Genomic DNA, 27,883 nt, shown 5'->3' on the forward strand with positions numbered 1-27,883 from the left:
TTTCGCCATCTTCATTGTTTGCATTCACCGCTCTGTGGAAGAATGCTTATGTTTCTTTACAAAGTGACATCGCCAACTACTGGCCTGGTATGCATAATACAGCGTTTTTTGCGAAATTTTTCAAAAACGTAAAGGATAAACTTTTCCGTTTTTAGTACATAGTTGATGTGTAAACTTACCCTCAGTCTCAATAAAGCTTGTTTAGTATCTTTGGAGGGCGGGGTTTTGAAAAGAGGGGCGTGGCTAATCCAACAGCTCAGTTTGTGGAAATTCTAGAACCGCCAAAATCATTTACAGCACCTTTAATGTCCCTAAACGTGAACAGCTCAGAGTAAAACCTCAGAGTTTCCATCTCTTAATTACAGTAATACAGATACGACATGAACGCAGCAAGAGCTTTTATAAAATTCAGAGTTTACAACTTGTTCTACGAAGTTTATGGACTAAAAAAAATATATATATATATGGTTTCGAGACACACTTTTAAAAGTTGACGTTCTTTTTTACCTGACACAGTGAATAAACAAATGTGCTGCTTCTGTGCGAGGCGCTGAAAAAGCAGCTGAACATGTCAAATACGTCCGTTTACTGCATGTTTACATCGATAAACAATTCGAAAGACAGAGGCGGACACAAAGGCTAAATTCACAATGGCATACTGCCATACTACTCTTACAATTTCTAACGTTTAAAGATATGGGAGAGATAGTAAGAGTATGCAATTTAAAAAACACGATTTGAATACGGTTCATGGGATGAGTTGGCTTTCTGAACTATCTGACGCCCCCTTGTGGAATAAAACCGTGTGTCTCATAGGAAACAGTTATTAGTTACTGGTCAGTCATAATCAGTTCATTCTGCAGGTGTGCACTAGAGGGCACTGTGAGTCGTTTGGGAGAGGCGTGTATCGTGTGTTTGGGTGACTGTTGACATTCTTCAGGCCTGCCAAACGACATGAGATTGAAGCGAACTGCTTTCGATCTCCTGTAATTTCACTTGAATGTGATGTCTTTGGGGCTTTATTATATTCCCGGACTAAAGAAAGCGATCTAATGTAACGGTAAGGCGCGGATTTATCCTGTGCGCTTGATTTTTAATCTTTGTTTTACTGGTAGAGGAACAGCCTCGTCGTTTGGATGATAGTTTTCTGCTATGCTTCATCATTTTCGGTCCCATTTGTGTCAGTGTGGATAGTTGTAATGTCGCTGTGATTTTTAAGGTCCATTTTGATGTGTAGACGTGTGTTGTATTGAAAGATATTTAGAGTAAAGCTAAAGTTCCTTTCTGTTTGTTTACTGTTAGCCTGGATGCTAATGCAATCCCAGACAATGTGAACTGTGTGACAACTCAATCTGAAAAATATTGAGGAAAACCACTGCAAATTTTAAACGAAATGGAGATGTGTGTGTGTGTGTGTGTGTGTGTGTGTGTGTGTGTGTGTGTGTGGTGGACAATTTATTTTAAGCCTGTTGTCTTCTTTAAAATCAAATGAGGTTCAGGTTTTTATTTTTATATTTTTTATAGAATAAGTAAACTAGATGAACATTATAAATGCTAATTAAATAAAGGGTGATACATTATTATGTATAAATGGGGTTGATTACATTTATTAGATCTGTGGGTAATATAACACAAGGTTTAGTGATATAAATAGGCAAACACAAAAAATCTGCAATAATAGACCTTATTCAGATATAATTTAATATTTAATTTGTGACGGGAATGAAAACGAGGCTAAAAGTAACTTGCTCCACCTCTGAAATGACTTTCCTTTTCGGCTGACGTCATCAAGCCCTTGGTCATTTAAAGAGCGCTTTTCAATTCAGTCAGTTTTTTCTAATCAATTTTCAATGATTAAAGAACAAGTCCCGCCCTACATTTTTTCCACTGAATATCCTGTTTCAAAAAGAAACAGCTAACATTACAGAGGTAAAATGGGATGCAAGCGCCATTGTCGGGGTCATTGACAAATAAGGTTGTCCAAGGTTTAAAGTTTTAAGAAATTCTAGTTTAAAACACGTGTCAAGTTAGTAGAAATGCAATATTTGTGTCCATGTTACCTTCACAAATTTTCGAAAAACAGTTATAGCATTTTCTACAAAAAATTAAAATTAAAAATTAAATTAAAAAAATAATGATTTTAAAAATGTCAAGTGGTGTAACCATCAAGTAAAAGGTATTAAAATGCTTTCCTTGGACCTTGAATACATGAGTGTATGCAACTTGATCTTTAGTTTAAAATTAGTTTTCAAGCATATTCTTCAAGGTAAAGAATATATATATATATATATATGTAAATTGATATATATACGCTGAATTGAGGCAGTAATTAAAGCAAAAGGAGCCCCTACCAAGTATTGAGTACATATACAGTAAATGAACATACTTTCCAGAAGGCCAACAATTCACTAAAAATGTTTTTTTTTTATTGGTCTTATGATGTATTCTAATTTTTTGAGATAGTGAATTGGTGGGTTTTTGTTAAATGTGAGCCAAAATCATCACAATTAAAAGAACCAAAGACTTAAACTACTTCAGTCTGTGTGCATTGAATTTATTTAATACACGAGTTTCACAATTTGAGTTGAATTACTGAAATAAATGAACTTTTCCACGACATTCTAATTTATTGAGATGCACCTGTATATATATATACACACACACATATAGTACTGTGCAAAAGTCTTACAGAACATAAGATGTTTCACAAAAGCATTTGTCTTAAGATGGTTATTTATATCTTCAGCTTTAGTGTGTCAATAGGAAATATAAATGTTAGACTCCCAAACATTACTATTGCAAATAGAAAAGATTAGAATAGAAGAACAGGGAGCCCTGCAACAGATGTCATGGCCCCCACAGAGACCCCCTACTGAATATTGAGTCAGCCTGAGATTACATGAAGAGACAGAAGCAATTGAGACAGCCTAAATAGATAGAAGAACTGTGGAGAATTTTTGAATTTCAAGTCATTGACCCAAATATGAGTGCACCGGTGCTTTCAGAGTCTGTATGAATGCAGAAATATTCATGCATATATATATATTATTACTATTTTTTATTTATTTATTTTTTTACATCTGAAGGTTTTTAGTACAAGCTGTTGTCTTAAAAGCTGACCTTAATGCTTTACTACATTCTTGTAAATATCAAGCTGCTTGATAATTGGAAAGGGTTAAATTTGCCCTCATTGTTTTAAATGGCAAGTTTGGGAGTTTTCTTGCAGATGTGTAATGTATCAGTTCTCTTTGTATTTGCAGGTGTAAAGCGGATCTTAAGATGCTGCTCTCTTTGGGGATGCTGATGCTCTCTGCCACACAGATTTACACCATCTTTACTGTTCAGATATTTGCTTTCCTTAATCTTCTGCCTGTGGAGGCCGATATATCAGCAGTAAGTTTAGACTTGGGTACTGCAGCAGTAAATATGCACCCACTCACACTTGCATTTTAATTTGTGGATGCATTTGTCTTTCAGTACTCATTCGACAATAAAACAGAGAACTTTGATGATCTACCAGCTCGATTTGGCTACAGGCTGCCCAGTGAAGGACTGAAGGTGAGTAAATGATACTGACTCAATGTCATGCTCTGTATCTGTATATTTATTCCAAGCCCCAGTGAGTTGCCTCACTGTCGACAAATACCTTCTAAGGGAGCATCATAACTCAAATGCTGATTCCAATAGAGCACAACAACAGTGGCCTCTTTTTAAGCAGCCTTTGTTCTGGAAATGTTTTCTCATTCATCTTCTCCATAGAGATTTCAGAAAAATTCTCCAATAAAGAGTTCTAATCCACGAACCAAACCAACCAGCTGCGAGATGAATCACAACATTGCACCTTCTCGTACAGAGTTTTAGCTAGTCTAAAGCCACGTCCACTAATTCCGCTAAGCCTCTCTTTCACACTGGACCAGCGTTTTCCTCCACTTAAAACTGAGACTTTCAAGTGCATACTTTGGAAAAGGATGATGTAGTAGGGCTGCACAATTAATCAAAAAAGTAACAGAGATTACAATCACTACTGCCACGACATGTCCATTGAGCAATAAAACTGCAATGGCGAATGAGAGATTCATAAATGAGTCTATAGTCTTATCAGTAATGACAACCGATCCTAATGCGCATCCTTTTTTTTTGTTTGTTTTTTTTTCTCCCCAATTTGGAATGCCCAATTCCCAATGCGCTCTAAGTCCTCGTGGTGGCGTAGTGACTCGCCTCAATCCGGGTGGCGGAGGACGAATCTCAGTTGCCTCCGCGTCTGAGACCGTCAATCTGCGCATCTTATCACGTGGCCACCGAGAGCGAGAACCACATTATAGTGACCACGAGGAGGTTACGCCATGTGACTCTACCCTCCCTAGCAAATGGGCTAATTTGGTTGCTTAGGAGACCTGGCTGGAGTCACTCGGCACACCCTGGATTCGAACTCATGACTCCAGGGGTGATAGTCAGCTTATTTACTCACTGAGCTACCCAGGACCCCCAATGCACATCTTTTAAACAGTCTGATTGCAAAGGAGCAACGCGACAAAAACTAGAATGCTCCCGTTATGATCAATCACAATTACGATATTAAGGGGAAATAATCAAAAAGTATGATTTTTGTCACAATCGTGCAGCCTTACAATGATGATAACTAATAAGTGAAAGCATAATTGTTTGGATGTGGCTTAGAGGTGCTTGCACACTAGAGAAAGCTTTGCCGGAGTGTTTGATGCCTGGAATGCACAAGATCCATTTTGAGCATATGGATCGATTTGAAAGCAAGTGGAAATAGAGCATATTGGATTTTCGAAAGCACCACTGGAAATTCTCATTATCAATGGATGTCAGAGTGTGTTACAGCAAAAGAACAAAATTTCACAACTTTTGATCGGATTACATAAAATCGATGGATTCACAGCCTTACCTGTAGTGCATAAGGCAGCACACTAAAACCGTCTCCGAGAAGTTGCATCAATAAATGTATCTCTAAAGAATCACCACTGCGAAAACTACAAGAGAAAAAAACTCTTTAACTGACAAGGCAGCCGTTTGACTAGTTGACCATTCTGACCCATGCCTTATCATCACTTGAAGGAAACTTCCTTATTTCTCTGTTGATATTATATTATTGATCGATGCTGGAATGAAAGCTGCTAAAATAACACTAGTTTTCTGTTCCTGATTCACATATAAACCATTCCAAACACATCACTTTCTTGTTATAGCTATTTTGAAATAATTTTCCCTCACAGCTGTGTGAGTCAGTTCTCTTTTCGGTAACCCTGCTGTTAGCTTTTCTTGTGATTTCACTGTGATCCGCTGAAACCAGAGTGTTATTTTTAGTGATCGTCAAATTCCACCTTAACCAGCATAAAATGTTCGTATTTGTATCCAAGCAGCAGCGTTCACTTTTGTCATGTTCAGCTGGACACAACTTAAAATACTTAACATTATCTACTTTGACTAAATATTGTGTTGGGAGTTAATATAACATTTGACCTTTTCTGCACAACATGATTACTCCTTAATAGTTCACCCAAAAATCTAAATTCTGTCAAAATTCTGGAGTTCCAAACCCAAATGAATTTCTTTCTAATGAGGTACACAAAAGAATATTTAAAGAAGATCCTCCTGCTTCTTTTCAGTACAATGGCAGTGGATAGTGACTAGGGGTCGATAGTGGATTTTGCAGATACCGATAACTAAGGTGGTGGGAAAGAACGATAACCGATTAATTGGCCGATAGTTTTTTAAATCGATTTATAGAATGTCCCAAATATTTCCTTGCTATGACAGGCACAAACATAGACACTACACAAATCCAAAATAAATCAGTAAAATCCCAGATGCAGTTTATTGTTCAGCCAAAGTCCCAATAATAACCAGAAAAAAGATTTAGTGCATAACGTGAGACTTTTAACTATAAACAAGCCTGAAACACACTGGGCACTCTTATTTTGAAATGATGCCATTTGTGCATGGTGCCATTACAGTGCTCTATATTTAAGTGGACTATTTACCAAATTAAGCTTTTTAAACCCATTATATGAAACCAGATGCAATATAATGAGCAATACGATGTATTTTTTTTTTTTAAGATTTAATAAACTAAATAATTAAATAAAAATCTTATCCTAATAATATAAATATCATAGCTTTATTAAATAAATTAAGATGTGAAGTTGAAGACAAAATTTATGTGCTAATGGGACTCGTTTCAATATAGTTGCATTTTTCTTTGCTTGCCTTCGCTTCAATTTAGAACAGTTGATTATCTAATCAAAATAACAAAATATGCATTGAAGTGAAGATAACATATGGATGAATATTGTCATTGATGACAGATTTAGATATGGCAAATTGGCATAACTATTGGCATAGATTTTTGCCGATAACCGATAGTTTCAAAAAGCACCTATCGGCACAGATTAATCGGTAAAACCGATATCTAGGAATGACTTAAAGTAAAACAAAATGACTCAAAAGTTACATAAAAGTAGTCCATGTGACTCATATTTCAAGATATTCTGATGGCATACAATAAGTTTTGGTGAAAAACTACAAGGAATTTAAGTAATTTTTCAGCGGAAATCTTGACATCTGTTGCGTGTTCACAGTGGCTCGTGTGTTGAAATTGTGAGAAATGACATTATGTACTAAAAACTCAAGGTCTTGCTTTAAAGCGTGCTTACTGCACTACATTTTTTCCCTTTTTTTCTCTCCCCAATTTGGAATGCCCAATTCCCAATGTGCTCTAAGTCCTCATGGTGGCGTAGTGACTTGCCTCAATCCGGGTGGCGGAGGACGAATCTCAGTTGCCTCCACGTCTAAGACCGTCAATCCATGCATCTTATCACGTGGCTTGTTGAGCGCGTTACTGCGGAGACATGGCGAGTGTGGAGGCTTCACGCTATTCTCTGCGGCATCCATGCACAACTCATCATGTGCCCCATCGAGAGCGAGAACCACATTATAGTGACCACGAGGATGTTAGCCCATGTGACTCTACCCACCCTAGCAACCGGGCCAATTGGTTGCTTAGGATCCTGACTGGAGTCACTCAGCACGCCCTGGATTCGTCCTTGCGACTCCAGGTGTGGTAGTCAGTGTCATTACTTGCTGAGCTACCCAGCCCACCCCACTGCACTACTTTTAAAATAGTGACAGCAGACAACGACATTCAGCATCTTAAAAGTCATAACCATTGTTTTCTATGAATGCATGCGCACCACCACCACTATTTGGCGTTCATCGACTTTTGGGGCGACACACAGTTTTCTATTAAATTCGACCTAAAAAAACACCTTCAAAAATCATTATCAAGACAAATACATTAAGTACTTTAGCGTAGGCTAGAAAATACATTGTGTATAGACAATATTTTAGTAACAAGTTTTTGTTTTTGTGGTTTGATGGCTTGAATAACGCAAACCCATTGACATCACTTTGTTCATTCTTTAAGAAAGTGCAAAAACCTTCGTATGGGAAATAAAGTGCTATATGACATACATTGGAACGGGATGTCCGTCAACTGAACACTTTTGTTGAACATTGCCATTTTTCAGACAGTACATTTTTCAGTGGTGTACTATATAGTCTGAATATTCTGTGGGTTTGTCACAGCTTGCGTTAATTTGTTAACTTGAATGATCCCTTAAATAGTTCTGTCTTCTGTTTTCATCTCATTTGAATTGTTTTTGTGGCCGCCTTTGGCTCATCTTCAGTCATGTGCTGACCTCATGCCTGCAGTTTTTATTGCCCAATAACCAATTCTTCAATAACAGGAAGTGTCCATCTTGGTTTAGTTGCACTTTTGCTGAGAGGAGCGTTTCCTTATTTCTATAACATTTATGTTTTGACCATTCTGAATAAAGAGAACCGTTGAAGAACATATTTCCAAAATATTCTTCTTAATCTCAACTGAATGACTTAATCATAAAAGACTTTACTATGTTTATTTCATAGTAAGAGAGTTGATTTCAATTCATATATCTGCTATTTCATTGTTGGGTATGAATTGTTCTCCATTTTGCTTTGGACTTTCCCCCAAACTTGTATTATTTTCTGTGTCTGACTTACAGCAGAGGGAGCTGTCGGGATTGCTTTTTAAAATTATTTTCCAAGTTGTAAGGGGGCATTAAAAGGACATTGAGTAGTGTGCAAAGGAAGAAAGGTCACTAACTAATTTTCAGTTTCAAACATGAATAGCTTTAGTGTCTTGCACATTTTTATCTTTTCCTTCTTAGACTATTTTAAAAAGTAATTCCATTTTTGTGCCATTGGTGTTTTAGAAACCATGCACCAATGCTGGGATAATCAGATAATTTCTAAATTTGACATGATAGGATTGGTTTTAACAGCACTAATAAAGCAAACATTATCTCACACATTATCAGTGCATCAGAGTTGGCTCTCTAAAACAAGAACTAATAATTCAAGATTAGTTAAAATGGAAAACAAAGTTGCTGTTAAATCTGTGGATTTTCCTTCCATCAGATTAAAGGTCTCAACAGATTTGAACAGAGACTGATTAAATGAGTTTTTGTGCTGGTTATTGCTAATTGTTTATTCCTGGTTCTAACTGTCATTGATTTCATTGGTCCTCAGGGCTTCCTGATTGGGGCTCATCCAGAAAATGCCTGTGAGCCGATCGCTCCTCCGCCCTTGAGGGACAACGTAACCAACACCTTCATTGTGTTGATCAAGCGCTTTGACTGTAACTTTGATGTCAAGGTAGGGTTCACCTCTTTCTGGCGGCTGCTTACCCCAGTGTCTCGTGTCGCATATAGGAATGGGAATCGTAAGGAATTCAATGTTTCTGATTCCTCCTAATGAGTCCGGTGCCCTAACGGTTCTATATGGTAAGATATCCACAACTGTCCTTCCTCATGATGCCATCTATTTTGTGAAGTGTACCAGTCCCTCCCAACAACATGATGCTGCCACCCCCATTCTTCACGGTTGGGGTGGTGTTCTTTGGCTTGCAAACCTCACCCTTTTTCTTCCAAACATAATGATGGTCATTGGTTAATGATGAAAGTAGTAAAGACGTCTATAAGCAATCTATACATAGGTTGATTTTGCCCAAAAGTGTAAACACTGTGGCTCTCTAACAATATAAAAACTCTATTGTTTGCGCAGCCCGTCATAGCAACATTGGCTCAACCAGTGGAATAATTTTGTGACGGGATTATCTATTTGTCAGCCAATGTCCTGGATATTTGTTTGAAAACAGTCATAATTATTTGGTGACACTAGTGACGCAGAAAAAAACCACACTTCACCTTTAAGTCAGTAACGAGTCTCAAACCCAAAGTAGAAATGTAAAAATCATCAGCGTTTGTAAGAGAAATTCCAGGGTTTATGGCACACTGTTTTAGAGTACTTCACATTCAGCACATTTTTGCATCTTCAATTCTGTTTACATGCCTGACACAATACCTACACTACAAATGTGTGTAACATGAAAGAAGAATCGCTTGTCCATGTTCGCATATGCGCTCCTATATGCAAAATCAGCCCCCGATCTCCAAGACATGCTTCATTGCACGTTTCATGTTGTTGGCAGATAGTATGCAAAGATGGGAAGAAGAGTGCCTACAGTTTCTATTCACGTGCTGGACTTTGGATGACTTCCAAAGCAGTGCAGAGTTACGCCTGTCGCACTTTGTTAGACACATATTTCCTATACCGCAATAAAAAAGACTAAGTTTGAGAATTGTCAAGATGAGAATTTTTTACCTCTTACTCTAAAAAATGAAATGAACATCAAACCCTTAAATGGCATGTTTTATGCCGTAATATGTGTAACTAGGACTAAAATAGAATATTAAGGATTATATCAGGGTTTACAAATAAAATATATAATAATTCATACATAGGCATTTTTTTGCCCCCACATGTTTAATCCAGTGTTACATTACTGAAAACTCCCTTGTACTCGTTACTTTACTCTTTTTCAAATCCTGCCTCTCTCACTTGCTTTCTTATTCATTCTTTCTCTACCTCGCTTTACGACTCAGTTTAGTGTCTGTGGCCCCTCTGTCTGTGGAATGTCTTGAATACTCTTATCTCTGCCTGTGTAAACATTCACTAATCCAGCCACTGCAAGAATCTGTCTCCCATTCTAGACCACAATACGAAGAGCAGAGACTGTCTCTCACTCGCTTGTGTGTCTATAGGTTAAATACCACAAATATACACTATATTGCCAAAAGTATTCGCTCATCTGCCTTTAGACGCATATGAACTTAAGTGACATCCCATTCTTAATCCATAGGGTTTAATATGACGTCGGCCCACCCTTTGCAGCTATAACAGCTTCAACTCTTCTGGGAAGGCTTTCCACAAGGTTTAGGAGTGTGTTTATGGGAATTTTTGACCATTCTTCCAGAAGCACATTTGTGAGGTCAGACACTGATGTTGGACGAGAAGGCCTGGCTCGCAGTCTTCGCTCTAATTCATCCCAAAGGTGCTCTATCGGGTTGAGGTCAGGACTCTGTGCAGGCCAGTCAAGTTCTTCCACACCAAACTCGCTCATCCATGTCTTTATGGACCTTGCTTTATGCACTGGTGCGCAGTCATGTTGGAACATGAAGGGGCCATCCCCAAACTGTTCCCACAAAGTTGGGAGCATGGAATTGTCCAAAATCTCTTGGTATGCTGAAGCATTCAGAGTTCCTTTCACTGGAACTAAGGGGCCAAGCCCAGCTCCTGAAAAACAACCCCACACCATAATCCCCCTCCACCAAACTTCACAGTTGGCACAATGCAGTCAGACAAGTACCGTTCTCCTGGCAACCGCCAAACCCAGACTCGTCCATCAGATTGCCAGATGGAGAAGCGTGATTCGTCACTCCAGAGAACGCGTCTCCACTGCTCTAGAGTCCAGTGGCGGCGTGCTTTACACCACTGCATCCAACGCTTTGCATTGCACTTGGTGATGTATGGCTTGGATACAGCTGCTCGGCCATGGAAACCCATTCCATGAAGCTCTCTACGCACTGTTCTTGAGCTACTCTGAAGGCCACATGAACTTTGGAGGTCTGTAGCGACCTCTGCGCACTATGCGCCTCAGCATCCGCTGACCCCGCTCTGTCATTTTTACGAGTTGCTGTCATTCCCAATCGCTTCCACTTTGTTATAATACCACTGATAGTTGACTGTGGAATATTTAGTAGCGAGGAAATTTCACGACTGGACTTGTTGCACAGGTGGCATCCTATCACAGTACCACGCTAGAATTCACTGAGCTCCTGAGAGTGGCCCATTCTTTCACAAATGTTTGTAGAAGCAGTCTGCATGCCTAGGTGCTTCATTTTATACACCTGTGGCCATGGAAGTGATTGGAACACCTGAATTCAATTATTTGGATGGGTGAGCAAATACTTTGGGCAATATAATGTGTATATATATATATATATATTTTTTTTTTTTTTTTTTTTTAAAGAGTTTTAGGTATTGATCTTGGTTGTGTTGCAATTCTCGGCTCTGCCATGAGTGGCCACTGTTTAGCAGTAAACTGGGCTACTCCATATAGACCTGCAAATGGAAATGCCGGGTGTTAAACAACTGTACCTAAAGTTGATTTCTTAATGAGGAGATTGTTGATTTCTTAGTGGAGGATGTATACGCCTTTGGTAATCAGATACTGCAGTTGTGGTTTTACAAATACAATCCTTTAAACCCTAAGCTAAACAATAGCCACACATGTGTCATACAAGTAATGTTTGTGTGTGGGGGGGTTGGAGGAGTGCATGCATGATGCCCGTGTCTGTCTGAACACTGAACACAATGTCTCTGTCTCTGTACTCCTTCCTCAGGTCCTACATGCGCAGAAGGCCGGCTACAAGGCAGCAATTGTCCACAATGTGGATTCTGATGACTTAATCAGCATGGGATCCAATGATCGTAAGTTCCTGCACATGAATGCATAAAACATGCATTGGAGACACCCGTTGATGGGTTCTGCTGTGAGACAATACTTCAATTCACAAACCTCCGCTCCAGCAGTTGGTAATAACCACTGCTGTATTTATGAATTCTGTCGTGATGTCGTTTGACTTGAAATGTAGTGGACCTTGATGGACAAATTGCTGGTCATTCAACATTTGGATCTTAAATTGGAGGAACCAACCTTTGGTGTTCTTAATCCTACAGAAGTGGATGATCCAAATCCATGTAAATCTCCAATGGAACCCTCTCCCAAAAACAGAAACAGGGTTCTCATTTATCAGTTTTTCTCAGTCTAATTTAAATAAAGTTTTAGCATTTTAAACTATTTAAAACAAAGAAACGTTATAATGTAAAATGAAAAATAAATAAAAATAGTGCAGAACAAAGAAACAATGAGATGAAATGAAAGAAATATTTAATATTCTATACTGTCTAGTTCACAAATAGGAAAAAAAAAAAGGACATAAAATGAAACATTTAAAATTCAACACCATTTCTAGTTCACAAATCGAAAACAAAGAAACTGACGTAAAATGAAAAATAAATATTTAAAATTATACACTTTCTAGTTTACAAATCAAAGAAACTGACATAAAATAGAATTATTTAAAATTCTACTCTAGTTCACAAATCAAAAACAAAGAAACTGAAGTAAAATAAAATGGAAATATTTAAAATTCTACACATTCTATTTCACAAATCAAAATAAAAGAAACTGATGTAAAATGAAAAATAAATATTTAAAATTCTACACTTTCTATTTTACAAATTGAAAACAAAGAAACTGACGTAAAATGAAAATATTTAAAATTCTACACATTCTATTTCACAAATCAAAATAAAATAAACTGATGTAAAATGAAAAATAAATATTTAAAATTCCACACTTTCTAGTTCACAAATCAAAAACAAAGAAACAGACATAAAATAGAATTAGTTAAAATTCTTCACTCTAGTTCACAAATCAAAAACAAAGAAACTGACATAAAATAGAATTATTTAAAATTCTGCACTCATTCATAAATCAAAAACAAAGAAACTGAAGTAAAATAAAATGGAAATATTTAAAATTCTACACATTCTATTTCACAAATCAAAATAAAAGAAACTGATGTAAAATAAAATAGAATTATTTACAATTCGACATTCTATTTTATAAATTGAAAAAGAAACTGACGTAAAATGAAAATATTTTAAATTCTACACTTTCTAGTTCACAAATCAACATAAAATAAACTGATGCAAAATAGAATTATTTAAAATTCTACACTTTCTATTTTACAAATCGAAAAAAGAAACTGATGTAAAATGAAAAATAAATATTTAAAATTCTGCATTTCCTAGTTCACAAATCAAAATAAAATAAACTGATGTAAAATGTAAAATAAATATGAAAGATTCTACATTATTTCTAGTTAAAAAACAAACTGACGTAAAATAAAAAATAAAAATAAAAAATTATATTTCTAGTTCACAAATTCTAAAACAGAAATTTGACAAAATGAAAAAGAAAATGAAATTCTACATTATTTCTAGTTCACGAATCGGATAAGCAAATTTGTAACATTTAACCATGTTATCTCCTTTGTACAAAAGGTCAGATTTCTTTGTTAATTTTATAATTTAAGTTTTCACTCAAATTGTTAAATGCAAAATAGAGGCATTTTTACTATTGGACTATTGAGTTTTTGACCCCACTGTACATCGCACAAGTCTCAATTTTTGAGAGCAGTTTGTTATCAGCCATGTATGGATTTGCAGCATGTGTATATATTTATATATTTATATATTTCTTATTTCGCTACAGTGGACATTCTGAAGCAGATCGACATTCCATCAGTTTTCATTGGTGAAGAAGCAGCCAACTCCCTCAAAGTGGATTACATCTACGGGAAAGGGTGAGAGCTTGGATTTTACTTCTGGATACTTCACAGTTCAGATAGTTACTTAATGGAACTGAGTAATCTGAAAACAATTCAGCTTTATTCATTTGATAATAGGATACAAATTTGCTGTTCACACCAAGTCGCAAAACAAAACCTTTCAATACCTGAATGAAGTTTTTGGCATCATTTTAACAATTAAAAATTCAAGGTAGCCTCCAAAAAAATCTCTATGCATTATAATAGTGTTAAAGTTTGTGATAGACAAAGCACTGATTCCAAATCTAAAGAATGTATTGTCTTTTAAAGAATAGCAAGAAGATAGATCAATTAGTATTGTTATTATATGTACCATATGGACATGAGCAGTCCATGATGTTTGTGCTTTCTGTCTTTCTGTAGAGGTCATGTAATTCTCATGCCAGACTTCAGTTTGCCTCTGGAATATTACCTGATCCCATTCCTCATCATCGTTGGAATCTGCCTCATTCTCATTGTAGTTTTCATGGTGAGTATTGATAATAGTTTATAATAAAGAAACTGACCCTTTTTATAAGCTAAATGTGCTGACTTGTGTGTTTATCTTTTTTAAATCTCAGATTACAAAGTTTGTTCAGGACAGACACAGAGTCAGAAGAAGTCGCTTACGCAAAGACCAGTTGAAGAAACTCCCAATTCACAAGTACAAGAAAGGTAAGAAACAAATGTGATATTAAACAGTATCGGTACAGATGAAGAATCTGTCAGATTGTTTTGAAGTGCTTTTGAGTTATTTGTATCATTTGATAATGACTGAGTAGTGATATCACTGTATGAATATGCAGAAATTACAGCAAGTGTTTGCTTTTACAAAACCACAGAGAAACACCACCTCCTAGTAATTCATAAGCAAGAAGCAAGCAACATATTAAGATGGTATATTATATTAATATAACATGGAAAGCGGCATATTTTATATATTTTGGATAGATGCTATATACGTTGATGGATTAGAGCTTTACTATTAAAATGAGACCTAAAGAGCACCTATTGTGGTTTTTCAAATATTACTTTTCATGTAGTGTGTTATATAGCTGTTTGTGAATGTAAAAAAAGTCTGCAAAGTTTCATAAATCAAAGTGCATGAAATATGGAGTTATTGACACCCGAAAGAAAGAACCAATTCTGAACACCTGAAACGAGTTGTTAGTAATTCCAGTCTTACTTCCTGTACTAACCTACGTAATTTGGTAACAAAAAACCCGCCTCTGGTCTGTTTACATGTACAGCCAGTGCACACTGTTATCTGTTAGCCTCTGCTAACTGGCTAACTCACGTTATTGTCAAACTACATTTAAACTTACCACTGAGAAACGTCCTGTTCTCGTCGTGCTTGCGATGGTGGTTCGGGTTGATCTTCCGATGTATCACTATCGGACTCAGGCTCAAATTGGTAAGGTAAAACAGAAATATTTTCAGACGGCTCTGAAACTCGGATATGGTAGTAGTCCTTTCCGACACACACTGTAAGCGGTAGACCAATCACAACAGACTGGGACATCTGACCAATCAGAGCAGAGTATGCTCTCTGAAAGGAGGAGTTTAGAATGAATCCTTTAGAACGGATCATTGAACGAGTCGTTTGAGACACTGGGAAAAAAAAGGTAATGCTGCAATTTAAATTATGAGCAAATTAAAGTGTTTTTTGACCTTGGATGCATGTAAATCTATTGTATGAGACCTTTAAAACAAAATTAGGCACATTTAAAAACCATAATAGGTGCACTTTAATACCAAGTTTAATTTGTATGCAATACTAGGGATCTACCGATATGACATTTTTTGTCTGATGTCAATTTTTAACAACAACAAAAACCTATTGGCCGATACCGATATTTTTGAGAGAAAAAAAAGAGGTTAAAAAGAAATATTATACAACAAAATACATTTTTGTAATCATAAATAAAATAAAAATGAAATTTAAACGAAAAATATATACTTAATGCATAAAATGAAATATTTTAAATTCTACACTATTTCTAGTTCACAAACCAAAAATAAACTGACGTAAAATTAATATTAAAATTTCTACACTATTCTTTAGTGTAAAAATGAATATAAACAATGCAATCAATTTATGTATTTAATTATAAATAAACCATTGGTATTTCATATCAGCATTTTTATTCTTATGACCGATATGCAGATGGTATTCATTTGATCAATAATTGGCCAATAAATATCAGTGGCCGATACATTGGTGCATCCCTATACAACTCTGTAATCTTTCTTTAACTCTTTTTAAAACTTCTGGGCTCTTTTAATATGACGTTGTGAAGCTGTCATGTTGCTGGGACATCAGCATTTTGTATTATCCTTGCTGGACAAACAGCCTGGTATTGTGGACACATCAGGAATGTGGGTGAAATGTGGAATTCCCCTCCCACACTGCAGCTCTCGGCATTTTCCGCCTCCTCGTAGTGAATCATCAAGCCACTTCACAACCAAATCAACACACAGTGTCCATCACACCATCATCGCTTTCTCTTGGTTTTGAGTATAAGGAAAGTGTTGACGCTCGGGTTACAGTCACCTGTGTTCATCTCCTCTTTCAAATGCTCGACAGATCAAATGTGTGCGATATTCAACACAGACAACTCGTAGTAATTTGCACAAACAAATGCAACTTGGCTCGTAGAAGAAAAGTAGACTTTTAGACCAACCAATCAGCAAACATAATTTCATATCGATACAATACAGGGACCACATTTTAGCTAGCCAACACTTTATTTTAAGAAAGGTAACATCAGTGAACAAATCTGGTTACTCATTCCATATTTACAGTATTTACACAATACAAATGACTGATGTATGTCAATAACCAGTAATATTCTTCCCTCATCTCGTTCCAAACCCCAATGTTTTTCTTTTGTGCTACACAAGTTATTAAAATCATGGTTTGGTTGAGGGTTTTGATAAGGGCTGACACTTTATGCTTAGGTTTAGGTTTGGGGTTTAACTTGGGACAAATTGAAATAACAGTCATTAGTTTGTTAATTTTTCTCAATGGGAGCAAAATAGTCACATTTATTGATCTTAATTAGTAGATGAAAAGGCCTATAATATATCTGGGTCATTACCTAATTGATGTCATTAATGAGGGTTAGCTGTGGAAAAATAAATCAGTAGCATTCAAATCAACATGAAACTCCATTTGCAACCCATTTGACTTCTGTTACATGACATATTTCCAAGTGAAACAGGATGTTCTATGAGAAAAAAGAATGATAGGGTGCGTGTTGGTTTTTATTCATTAGGAGTTGATTGGATGGAGAATAGTGGTTTCTTTGTGACAGGTGGTTGAAGGGAAGGGGTTGGAATAATGGGGCTTGGAGATGTCATCTGAAACAAAGACGTTTCGGGGCTTAGCAAGTTTCATTTATTATGTTGGCTTGACAAATTTTTTAAGTTACTTTACAGTGTATGGTTTGAGTAGTTTTTTTTTTTAAATCCGTAACTTAGAACACTTTTGACTGTCTTTGAGCTTTCACGCTACATCTACAAAATATGGCACAGACCTGTGGACTGTATATTTTCTAATTGATTGGACTTGTGGTTTTCCCATAGCGGACGATGAAATATCCCAAAATTCCCATAGATTAAGTTAAAGTTTACTGACTTCTGTAAATTTCCATCAGGATCTGAGAATTAGGATCTGCAAACTCAGGATTTTAAATTTTAATGTAAATTACGATATTTCATGGATTACCGTCACTGCTCTATTGAGACCCCCGCAGCTGCAAACGGCGATCCAAATTGTAACCCCTTTAGCATCAATGACAGCGTGCAGTCTTTTGTAATAGTTGTCTATAAGGCCTCAAATTCTTGCAGGTGGTATAGCTGCCCATTTGGCTTGGCAAAATGCCTCCAGGTCATGCAAAGTCTTTGGTCGTCTTGCATGAACCACACGTTTGAGATCTCCCCAGAGTGGCTCGATGATATTAAGGTCAGGAGACTGTGATGGCCACTCCAGAACCTTCACCTTTTTCTGCTGTAACGACTGGAGGGTCAACTTGGCCTTGTTGTTAGGGTCATTGTCATACTGGAAAGTCCAAGAGCGTCCCATGTGCAGCTTTTGTGCAGAAGAATGCAAATTGTCTGCCAGTATTTTCTGAGAACATGCTGCATTCATCTTGATATCAATTTTCACAAGATTCCCCATGCCTTTAGAGCTCACACACCCCCAAAACATCAGTGAGCCACCACCATGATTCACAGTGGGGATGGTATTCTTTTCACTATAGGCCTTGTTGACCCCTCTCCAAACATAGCACTTATGGTTGTGACCATAAAGCTCTATTTTGGTCTCATTCCTCCAAATTACAGTGTGCCAGAAGCTGTGAGGCGTGTCAAGGTGTTGTTGGGCATATTGTAACCGGGCTTTTTTGTGGCATTGGCGCAGTAAAGGCTTCTTTCTGGCAACTCGACCATGCAGCTCATTTTTGTTCAAGTATCGTGGTATTGTGCTCCTTGGAACAACCACACCGTCTTTTTCCAGAGCAGCCTGTATTTCTCCTGAGGTTACCTGTGGGGTTTTCTTTGTATCCCGAACAATTCTTCTGGCTGTTGTGGCTGAAATCTTTTGGTCTACCTGACATTGGCTTGGTATCAAGAGATCCCCGAATTTTCCTCTTCTTAATAAGTGATTGAACAGTGCTGACTGGCATTTTCAAGGCTTTGGATATCTTTTTATATCCTTTTCCATCTTTATAAAGTTCCATTACCTTGTTACACAGGTCTTTTGACAGTTCTTTTCTGCTCCCCACGGCTCAGTATCTAGCCTGCTCAGTGCATCCATGTGAGAGCAAACAAACTCATTGACTATTTATACACAGACACTACTTGCAATTTAAAAAGCCACAGGTGTGGGAAATTAACCTTTATTTGCCAGTTAAACCTGTGTGTGTCACCTTGTGTGTCTGTAACAAGGCCAAACATTCAAAGGTATGTAAACTTTTGATCAGGGCCATTTGGGTGATTTCTGTTATCATTATGATTTAAAAAGGAGCCAAACAACTATGTGATAATAAATGGCTTCATATGATCACTATCCTTAAATAAAAGACAGTTTTTTTTTTTTTTTTTTGCATGATCAGTCATATTTTCAAAATCAGTGCCAAAATTTCACCATTTCTGCCAGGGTATGCAAACTTTTGAGCACAGTTGTATCTGTCTGTCTTTCTTGATGACTGTTCTGTCTGTATATCTGTCTGTCATGATGACTGTTCTGTCTTATGTCTGTCTATCATGATGACCATTCTGTCTATATCTGTCTGTCTGTCATAATGACTGTTCTGTCTATATCTATCTGTCTGTCTGGCTATATCTGATAACCATGTGTCATGATAACTATTATTTCTATATCTATCTATCTATATATCTATCTATCTGTCTTTCTGTCATGATGACTTGTTCTGACTGTCTATCTGTCATGATGACTGTTCTATCTATCTATCTATCTGTCCGTCTGTCATGATGACTTCTGTCTGTCTATCTATCTATCTGTCTGTATGCATGTCTGTTTTTGTGGCCTCAGACTTTGTTAGTTGAACAAAGGTGAAACACTATCAGTATGGTGGTGTGTTTTTCCGCATGCAGTGCTACTTCTATAGATGATCAGCATCTCTTTTCAGCCATGTCAACATTACTGAGCCTTTTAAATTCCCCCCACACTGAAATTGAGATAGCACAGTGATGTACATTTTACCCTAGTTTTCACCCTCCTCTTCTTCGTTCATGGCATCTCTGCTGACTCGTGTGTTTTGTATCGTTCTGTGCTGACTCATGTGTTCTGCTGTGGGCTGCAGTCTGTCTCACTGACTGGGTTATCGGATGGTTGGGTGGGTTTTTCCTGTCGCATGACAGTGCAGCTGAGCCGCATACTCAAAACAAGCAGTTGCTGTCATGGTCCTGTTACGGCAGGCTCCGGAAAATTCTCATACTCGCCTGCTTCTTGCATTGCTGAAGTCTGGCACAGTAAATGGAGATATTATTACCCTGGCGTCCTGGGGATTTCTGATTTTGAGGCTTAAGCTGTTATGTGTTGCTGCCTGAGATTCTTAACCAAGTTACAGAGAGGGCTAGCATTTTAGTGTATTGTGTTTGAACAAGGGTTGGGCAATATAGTTAAAGATGACATGTATTTGCACTGAAATGACTTAAAAGGGTAATTGTTTTGTTTGTTTTTTTTTTTTTGTTTTTTCCCAATCAGAAGAACTATAATTTTGAATAGGTCCAAGTAGATTCAGTATGTCCAATGCAAGTAAAATTCTAGTTAAAAATAATCAAGGTATGATTTCCCACATTTATTTGGTTAAATATGTAACCCAAAATAAAATAAAAAAATAGAGAAAATGAAGCTTACATCTAGGATCATTGATTTTTTGCATTGTCATTTTTTAAGCACATTTTACCCCCGAATTCCATAACACGTCCAGACGATTTACTTTTCTATTCTCATTGTTTTCAATGAAAATTCTCTTAACTGATAAGAATTTTTTTTAATCTGTTCCTTTTACAAAAAGGTGCTGTTTTACTTGGACTTTTTTAAAATATCAAAGAGAGTAGTACTGATTTACACTTCACAATTTAAATTAATGTATAAACATTTTTTTTCATGTTGCAGTAATGAAAACATCATAATGAATCTTTTTGTTGCGGTAATGAGAATTAATGAGAAATGAGAATAATAAAAAAAATGTCACATTGTAAAAGTTCTTAATGGTCCTAAAAATAGGCATCATTAAAATATAATTTCGTATTTCATTTTTTTGATATTTGACCATGACAATATCTTCAAAGGTTTCGTGAGAATCGCTTACCAATATAACATTACAAAGTATTAAACCGCTCTCTGGAATACTCTATTCTGATTGGCCAATGGCGCCATCTAGCGGTCTGATCTCTCTGAGTAACAACTGCACATCCACATATCAGACTGCTCATCCAGGAATTGCAAATTTGTGTCATCTTTCCTGTTTCTTTGAACACTGTGAGATCTACTCCATTTATTTATTTATTTGGCAAGTAGTCTTGTAATAGGCTGGATAATGAGCATTTAGACGGTAATTTTCATGAAATAAACACCAACAGAACACAAACGGGAGGTGGATTTCAGCTGTTCAGTTATTTATTTTCACATAATTTCACATAATAAATCACATAATAAAAGTGCAAATGAATATTGTATGTCCACGTAGGGCTGGGCGATAAAACGATGTAGATATTTATAGAGGAAAAAAAAATACATTTTCACTATTGATGATAAACCTTTGAATAATTTTCAATATTTAGCCGATGTTTTACACCTAGACGATTGTATTAGGTATGTGTTACTAAAAACGCAAGCAGTTTGGCAAAATTATACACACAACTAGCTAACAATCACAGTCATGAAATGAGCTGGTTAGGAAGTATTAGCTGGCTAGTGGCTACATCGACCTGCTGTCATGGAAACTGGTGATGTGCCAAAATATGACTGCCCGCCAGATTCTGACTCCCTGCTACCTGATTGTCCCTTATCCCTAAAGCCCACCCCTAACCCTAACCTCATTGTTCCCTGCCCTTAAAGCCCATCCCTACACCCACCTTTAAACATGAGGATACTAGGGAGTCAAAATTCAGCACCACAGTAGTGAGGCTCGGTAAGTTTCTTCGTGGTTGGCAATCCAGTGCATTACCGCCACAAACTGAAGAGGAGTGTGGAGTGGCGAAATGACATCGAAAAGAGGACACAAACTTTGTGAGATTAAATCCTAAACTGAGAGTTTACTTGTAAACAAACAAGTTATGTTTACATTCATTTTTGAGATCTAACAAACATGTGGAATGCATTTCCATCCCCATTAATGGTAAGAAATGTATTTTGTGATAAATATAGATATCGAAAGATATAAAAAAACAATATTTTTGGTCATAATGCCAAACCCTATGTCCATTTTATTTATTTGGTTAGGAGCCGTGTAATAAGCAAGATAATGTAGTCAGCCAGTTGTCATCACAAAATAAACCCCTTCAGGGTGATACAAGAGACATCCGCTTTGTGTCTGTGTCCTGATCACCCTGTTGAGGTTTATTTGCAAATAACAAATGACTGACTGTATATCAGGGCTAGTCAACTGGTGGCCCGCAGGCCAAATCCGGCCTGCCAATCTTCGTTTTCTGGCCCTCCAACCGATTTTTTTTTTTAATAAAATTGCCTCGCCTTCTGAAATACCAGAGCACTCTCTGCGCAGTTCATAGGTGTGAGCCTCAACAATCAGTGGTGAGTTTAACAACGTTCAATGGCCCGTGCAACCAGGGGTGTAAAAAGTACTCAGAAATTATACTTAAGTGAAAGTATGAATACTGAGTGACAATTTCTCTAGGAAAATTTCAAGGATCTAGCCAAAATTAAACGAGTGAAAGTTAAAAAAAAGTATTCACGTTAAATTATACTTAAGTATTAAAAAAGTAATAAGTAATTGTTTTTCCTAGCTAGAATGAAATTAAGAGAGGAGATTGTGTGAGAGAGGATAATGTTAAATTCGATTGGTTTGTTAAGTCACCTTTTTACTGTCTCTGACGACTCATATTTCTCCCCTAGTGGCATTTGCAACCTGTTCATAGAATCATGTTACAATAACTACATTTTTGCAAAATGATTTTTTTATGTGGCCTGTTGTATGTAACACTGCAATTTTCTGGTGGAATGAACACCAGAGGTGCTAAAACAACAATTACTTTTATCCCCTTTCACTCAAATCACGAGTAAAATGGCAGATTATCAGTTCATAAACACTTTTTGCTCTGTTCCTCACACAGTGCTATCTTATGACATATAAACACCTTAATGTTTGCATTACATAAACTACATTATCAAGCTTGTTTAAGTGTGATTAAATTGTGTGGTAGCTCAACTGATTGTGTTGCATATGTGATACAAAGGACTGGGGTACGAGTCCTGAAGAGTACGCGAGTCAAAAAACATGAGCTGAAAGTGTCATAAACGACGTTTCCTTCTAAGGGTTTTTTTTACTGAGTCAAAAAGTTTACTGATATAGCTGATGGAAATGCAAATTATTGCTTTTCAAAAGTGTCGACATAATATTTTTGTTTAACTTTAATGCATAAACTCTATGTCTCAATACTCTCCCCATTTTATTAGGGACATCTGGGAGGCGAAAGGTACACGAAAAAAGATATACACACATTTCTGTATGGAAGCAGCTTAAGGGCAGATTTCTTTTGCGATACACCAAAACTTATGCGACAGTGTTTTTTTTACGCATGACGTCATCACGCACATCATTTTGTATCGATAAAAGGATTTGAATGGAAACGGGCAGAAGACAGCAAATTTCCCAAACGTTTTTACCAATTTTCACTTTGTCGATAACAAAACAGCGCAAAAAGTGGATGGAAACTAGGTTATAGAAGCAACAAAAAATTACGTGGTTGCTTCAGAAATTGTTTTTTTATCTCACATTTGCTTTTTATGACACTATCAGTTAGGTTTAGGTTTTATAGTTATTATTATAATTAATAGTTGCCTAACAACAATAATAATTCAGCAAATATGGAGTAGAAATTCATAGATATGATTTAAATATGAAGGCAAGTGTAGAAATAAATGACATGTAAACATTTAATTACAAAAGCCTTTTGTTTTTATATATATTATTTGCAACGTGAATTATCATTTTTGACTTCATAACCATCCAATCTGTAGAAGTAGCAGGCGTTTAGAATAAAGTTTAGGAAAAAAAACGTCAGTTTCTCACTTCGTGCTCATAGTTTTGAATGAATACATCACATTTAGTCAACTGGCACAAATATTTCAATATATCTGAAGCTCAAATCAGATCCGAAATTCCGCCTCCGCAGATGGTCGGAACTCCACACAGCCACCGTGCGACACATTTAAAATGACTGACCTCTGGTCTGTCATCTGCCATTTGTTGGATGCAGTGAAAAGGCGGCTTCAGTCCAGTAAGACGAAAGAAAATGATTGTAAAAATGTAATGAGTACTTTTCAAGCTAAAATTGTAAGGAGTAAAAAGTACTATTTTTTTTTCTTTGGGAATGTAATTAAGTAAAAGTACAAGTATTCCGTTTAAATTGCACTCTAAAATAATACTTAAGTATTTTTACTCAATTATTTTACACCCATGCGTGCAACAGCATACAGCCGTCATCAGTTGTCCAGACCGGAGCGCGTGTTTCAGCTTTTCTGGCAGTAGTTTATTTACACTGCTTTGCTAAACATGGATTGCACTGTTTAGGTGAACATTCGATCGTGTGTTTTTCAATATAATATATTTATATAAATTGCTTAATTGTGTAGAGTGCGGTCAAATTTACAAATGTAAAAAATTATCACCGCTGTTGGTACAGAAAAGTTGTCAGCACATACATGCACATCTCAGGCAACAAAAGATAAATCGATGATGAAAACCGAACTTTCAAAGAAAATGCGCAGAAAAGTTTGTTTTTATTCACTATTCTTGAAGTGTTAAACTGGTGTGTCTCATTTGTGCAAGGTCTCATCTAAAAGTGATAATGTGGAACTGAACCTGCAAATATCTGGATTATATTTGGTTCTACATACAGCTGTCAGTCAGCCATTTCAGTCACGAACAGCATCAGCTCAGTTTGTTCTTTTTCCTATGATTATCTGCAGGAAAAATGTTTCCCTCACTGAATAGGATGATACTTTATCGAGAAAATGGAAGAACGTTTTCACTTTTGTTTTTTCAAGAAGAAAATTAAATGTATTCTCAAGTAAACATGACATTTCTGTTTGGCCATTGTTTTCATGTGGCTTTAGCAGATCTAAATGTTCCTCAGTTTTCATAATTTGTGAAAAGAAAAAGCCCTAAAATGTTAAAATTATCATGTTTTGTTTATTTATTTATTTATTTTCCCAAAGTAAAGTTGACCATTTATTTGTTAGTTAAGAGCCAATTCTTATGAAGCAATTTATGTACAGACCTTAAAACATGACAACTCAATACAGTATACCCTGTGACTATTTTAATATAAATAAATGCACAGTATTAAGGGTGTTTTTTAAGTAACATTTTACTTGCGATGAAAGTGCTAGCTAAGATGAATACGGAAAACATTTTGGCCCCCGCAAGAAAGTAGTTGAAGAGCCCTGCTGTACATTATCCCTTACATCTTTACCTACATACACACGTGTGTAAAAAATCCCAGGAGATCAGCAGTTACAGAAATACTCAAACCAGCCCATCTGGCACCAACAATCATGCTACGGTCCAAATCACTGAGATCAAATTTTTTCCCCATTCTAATGGTTGATATGATCATTAACTGAAGCTCCTGACCCGTATCTGCATGATTTTATGCACTGCACTGCTGCCACACAATTGGCTGTTTAGATAATCGCATGGATGACTGTAGGTGCCAGATGGCTGGTTTGAGTATTTCTGTAATTGCTGATCTCCTGGGATTTTCACACACAACAGTCTCTAGAATTTACTCCGAATGGTGCCAAAAACAAAAAACATCCAGTGAGCGGCAGTTCTGCAGATGGAAATGCCTTGTTGATGAGAGAGGTCAACAGAGAATGGCCAGACTGGTTCGAATTGACAAGGTCTACGGTAACTCAGATAACCGCTCTGTACAATTGTGGTGAGAAGAATATTATCTCAGAATGCTATTCTAAGATGCGGGTTGGCGCTGTTTTGGCAGCACGAGGGGGACCTACACAATATTAGGCAGGTGGTTTTAATGTTGTGGCTGAATGGTGTATTTTTACTAAAACATTTTAATATATGAATAATGCAAAAAGGAGAGTACAGTGAAATTTTTTGAGTAATGATGCAAATTAAATGGTGTATTAGTTTTGAGTTGGTTCATTGAAATGGACAGGTTGAAGTGATTTGCGGAAGTCAATTGAATTTGTCAACTCTTAACGCCATTTTTGCTACTTAGATTGAAGTGTTTCTGATCTAAACACAGTTTGAACTGATTCAAGGAAATGAATTCAATTTTCCAACTCTTGACACCATTTTTGCTACTTACACTGAAGTCTTAACCCTCTCATACACAAGATGTGAGACAAGGAGAATCTTTATGAAACTTAAAGCCAAGTAAAAAACACTTAAATCATCACATTGTTAATTACTGCTTAATTTCATAATGTCAGGAAAATCATCTTGGACATTTTGTGAATATTTCATTTACTGACCAGCCCTAGCCCTTACTAAAGGTAAACTTTAATGAAGTGACTTTAGAACATGGTACAGGGTACCAGAACATTTGAGGTTTTATTTCAAGCCACAGACTCAACATTGTCAGTTCACAGCAGTCAAAGAAGTTGGTCTAGAAGGTCATGCACTTCACAAAGTGTTTATGTCAGTTGTAAACAGCGGATTGGCACTGTTGAGACCATTCCCACAGGCTGGTCTGCTGTCTGTGAACTCTTCTACAAACCAGAAACCCCTCTCGACTGTACCTCAAACACTGGCATTCACTCACGTCGAGCACAAATAGTTGGTGACGCTCTGCAGTTGCAGTTATAGCTTATCCATATACGGTCACACGTAGTCACGGTTTGCAGGACAGCAAGAAAATATGTTCGTTTACTGCTTATATAAACACTGACCACCAACAGAGCTGCTCCATCATTGGCGGAGAGAAATAAAAAAAAAAGGCTGAGGAATTTAGAGGGAGAGCCGGATGAATTCCTGGACTTATTGAGACTGGAACGGTTTTCTAGATTAAGGACGCTCAGAATCCAAAAGGAGAAGCAGCTTGATATATTTGACATCTTTATTAATGCTTCTAAATTAAATTAAGTGTTGAATGTAAAAATCTACTGTAGTGGATTGACCTATTGCAGTGAATTGATAGTGTTGTAACATAATAATTTAAATAAATTTAAAGGAATATTCCGGGTTCAATCCAAGTCAGGCTCAACCAACAGCATTTGTAGCATAATGTTGACTACCACAAGAATTCATTTCGAATAGTCCCTCCTGATCTTAAAAATAAAAAAAAGTAGCAAAAATCAAGGGTACAGTTAGGCACTTACAATGGAAGTGAATGGGGCCAATTTTTGGAGGGTTTAAACACAGAAATGTGAAGCTTATAACTTTATAAAAGCATTTATATTCATTCATCTGTTAAAACTTGACATTATATTGTCATGAAAACGAAGTTAAGGCAATAACTCTACACAGAAAAGATTTGTAAGAGATTTGATCACACTAATATGTTCATCTTGTGGCTATACTTTTGTAACAGTATTTCATCGTTTACGAATTGGCCCCATTCACTCTCATTGTAAGTGCATCACTGTAACCCAGATTTTTGCTTTTTTTAAAAGGAGGGACAAGTCAAAATACATTTTTGTGGTAATCAATATTGTCACAAATGCTGTCCCCTTTTGTGCAATTAAATCATTTTCTTCCATTTATTTGACGATTCTCTCCCATGTGGTCCATTTGATTCAATGGGATAAGTAAAACTTTTACACTTTAGCCGTGTATTGACCTGTTTCAGTGACGTCACTTTTCTCCACAGCCGCCATATTTGTGACCATCAGTGGGAGGAAACAATGGCGGTGAATGGAAAAACACCTGAAAAACGAGATCAAGAAAAACATCAAAAATGGCTTTTAATCCAAGTCCCAGGAAAAGTTCACACAGGTCTAAAGACAACACAAATATTGCCAAATTGAACATTCGCAGACATTTGAAGATATTTTATGCACGATTCATCTCCGTACTCCGGCGAGTCTGATGTGTGACCGGCGAGTACACGCCCACTGGTACATCATCGTAAACATCTCTCATTCAGAAGTTACAAATGTTTGTGTGTTTTCTGGTCTGATTTATTCACAGTATTGAAAAACATCAGTGATGATCCCGTCTGTATGAATGTAAGAGCTTCTTTTAACTCCTGGAGAAGGTTTTTGTCGCATTTCACAGCGCAGCACAATGATATAGTATATGGGTATATGGAATGTAGGTCACAAATATGGCGGCACGGTCATACAGTGAAGTCACATG

At 36.6% G+C, this 27,883-nt stretch overlaps 1 protein-coding gene across 1 annotated transcript in view; it reads left to right on the forward strand.

Moving 5' to 3' along the window:
• The first annotated feature begins 871 nt into the window (after positions 1-871).
• LOC127438715 (E3 ubiquitin-protein ligase RNF13-like) overlaps positions 872-27,883 on the forward strand; it is a 31,649-nt gene continuing 4,637 nt past the window's right edge. Inside the window, exons 1-8 of the mRNA XM_051694529.1 lie at positions 872-1,060; positions 3,261-3,393; positions 3,478-3,558; positions 8,596-8,721; positions 11,811-11,898; positions 13,751-13,841; positions 14,229-14,334; positions 14,426-14,519. Of these exons, the coding sequence (XP_051550489.1) occupies positions 3,280-3,393; positions 3,478-3,558; positions 8,596-8,721; positions 11,811-11,898; positions 13,751-13,841; positions 14,229-14,334; positions 14,426-14,519 (700 nt within the window). The 5' untranslated portion in view covers positions 872-1,060; positions 3,261-3,279. The remainder of the gene's footprint in view (positions 1,061-3,260; positions 3,394-3,477; positions 3,559-8,595; positions 8,722-11,810; positions 11,899-13,750; positions 13,842-14,228; positions 14,335-14,425; positions 14,520-27,883) is intronic.

This window comes from Myxocyprinus asiaticus, chromosome 50, assembly GCF_019703515.2.
Source record: "Myxocyprinus asiaticus isolate MX2 ecotype Aquarium Trade chromosome 50, UBuf_Myxa_2, whole genome shotgun sequence".
Classification (NCBI taxonomy): domain Eukaryota; kingdom Metazoa; phylum Chordata; class Actinopteri; order Cypriniformes; family Catostomidae; genus Myxocyprinus; species Myxocyprinus asiaticus.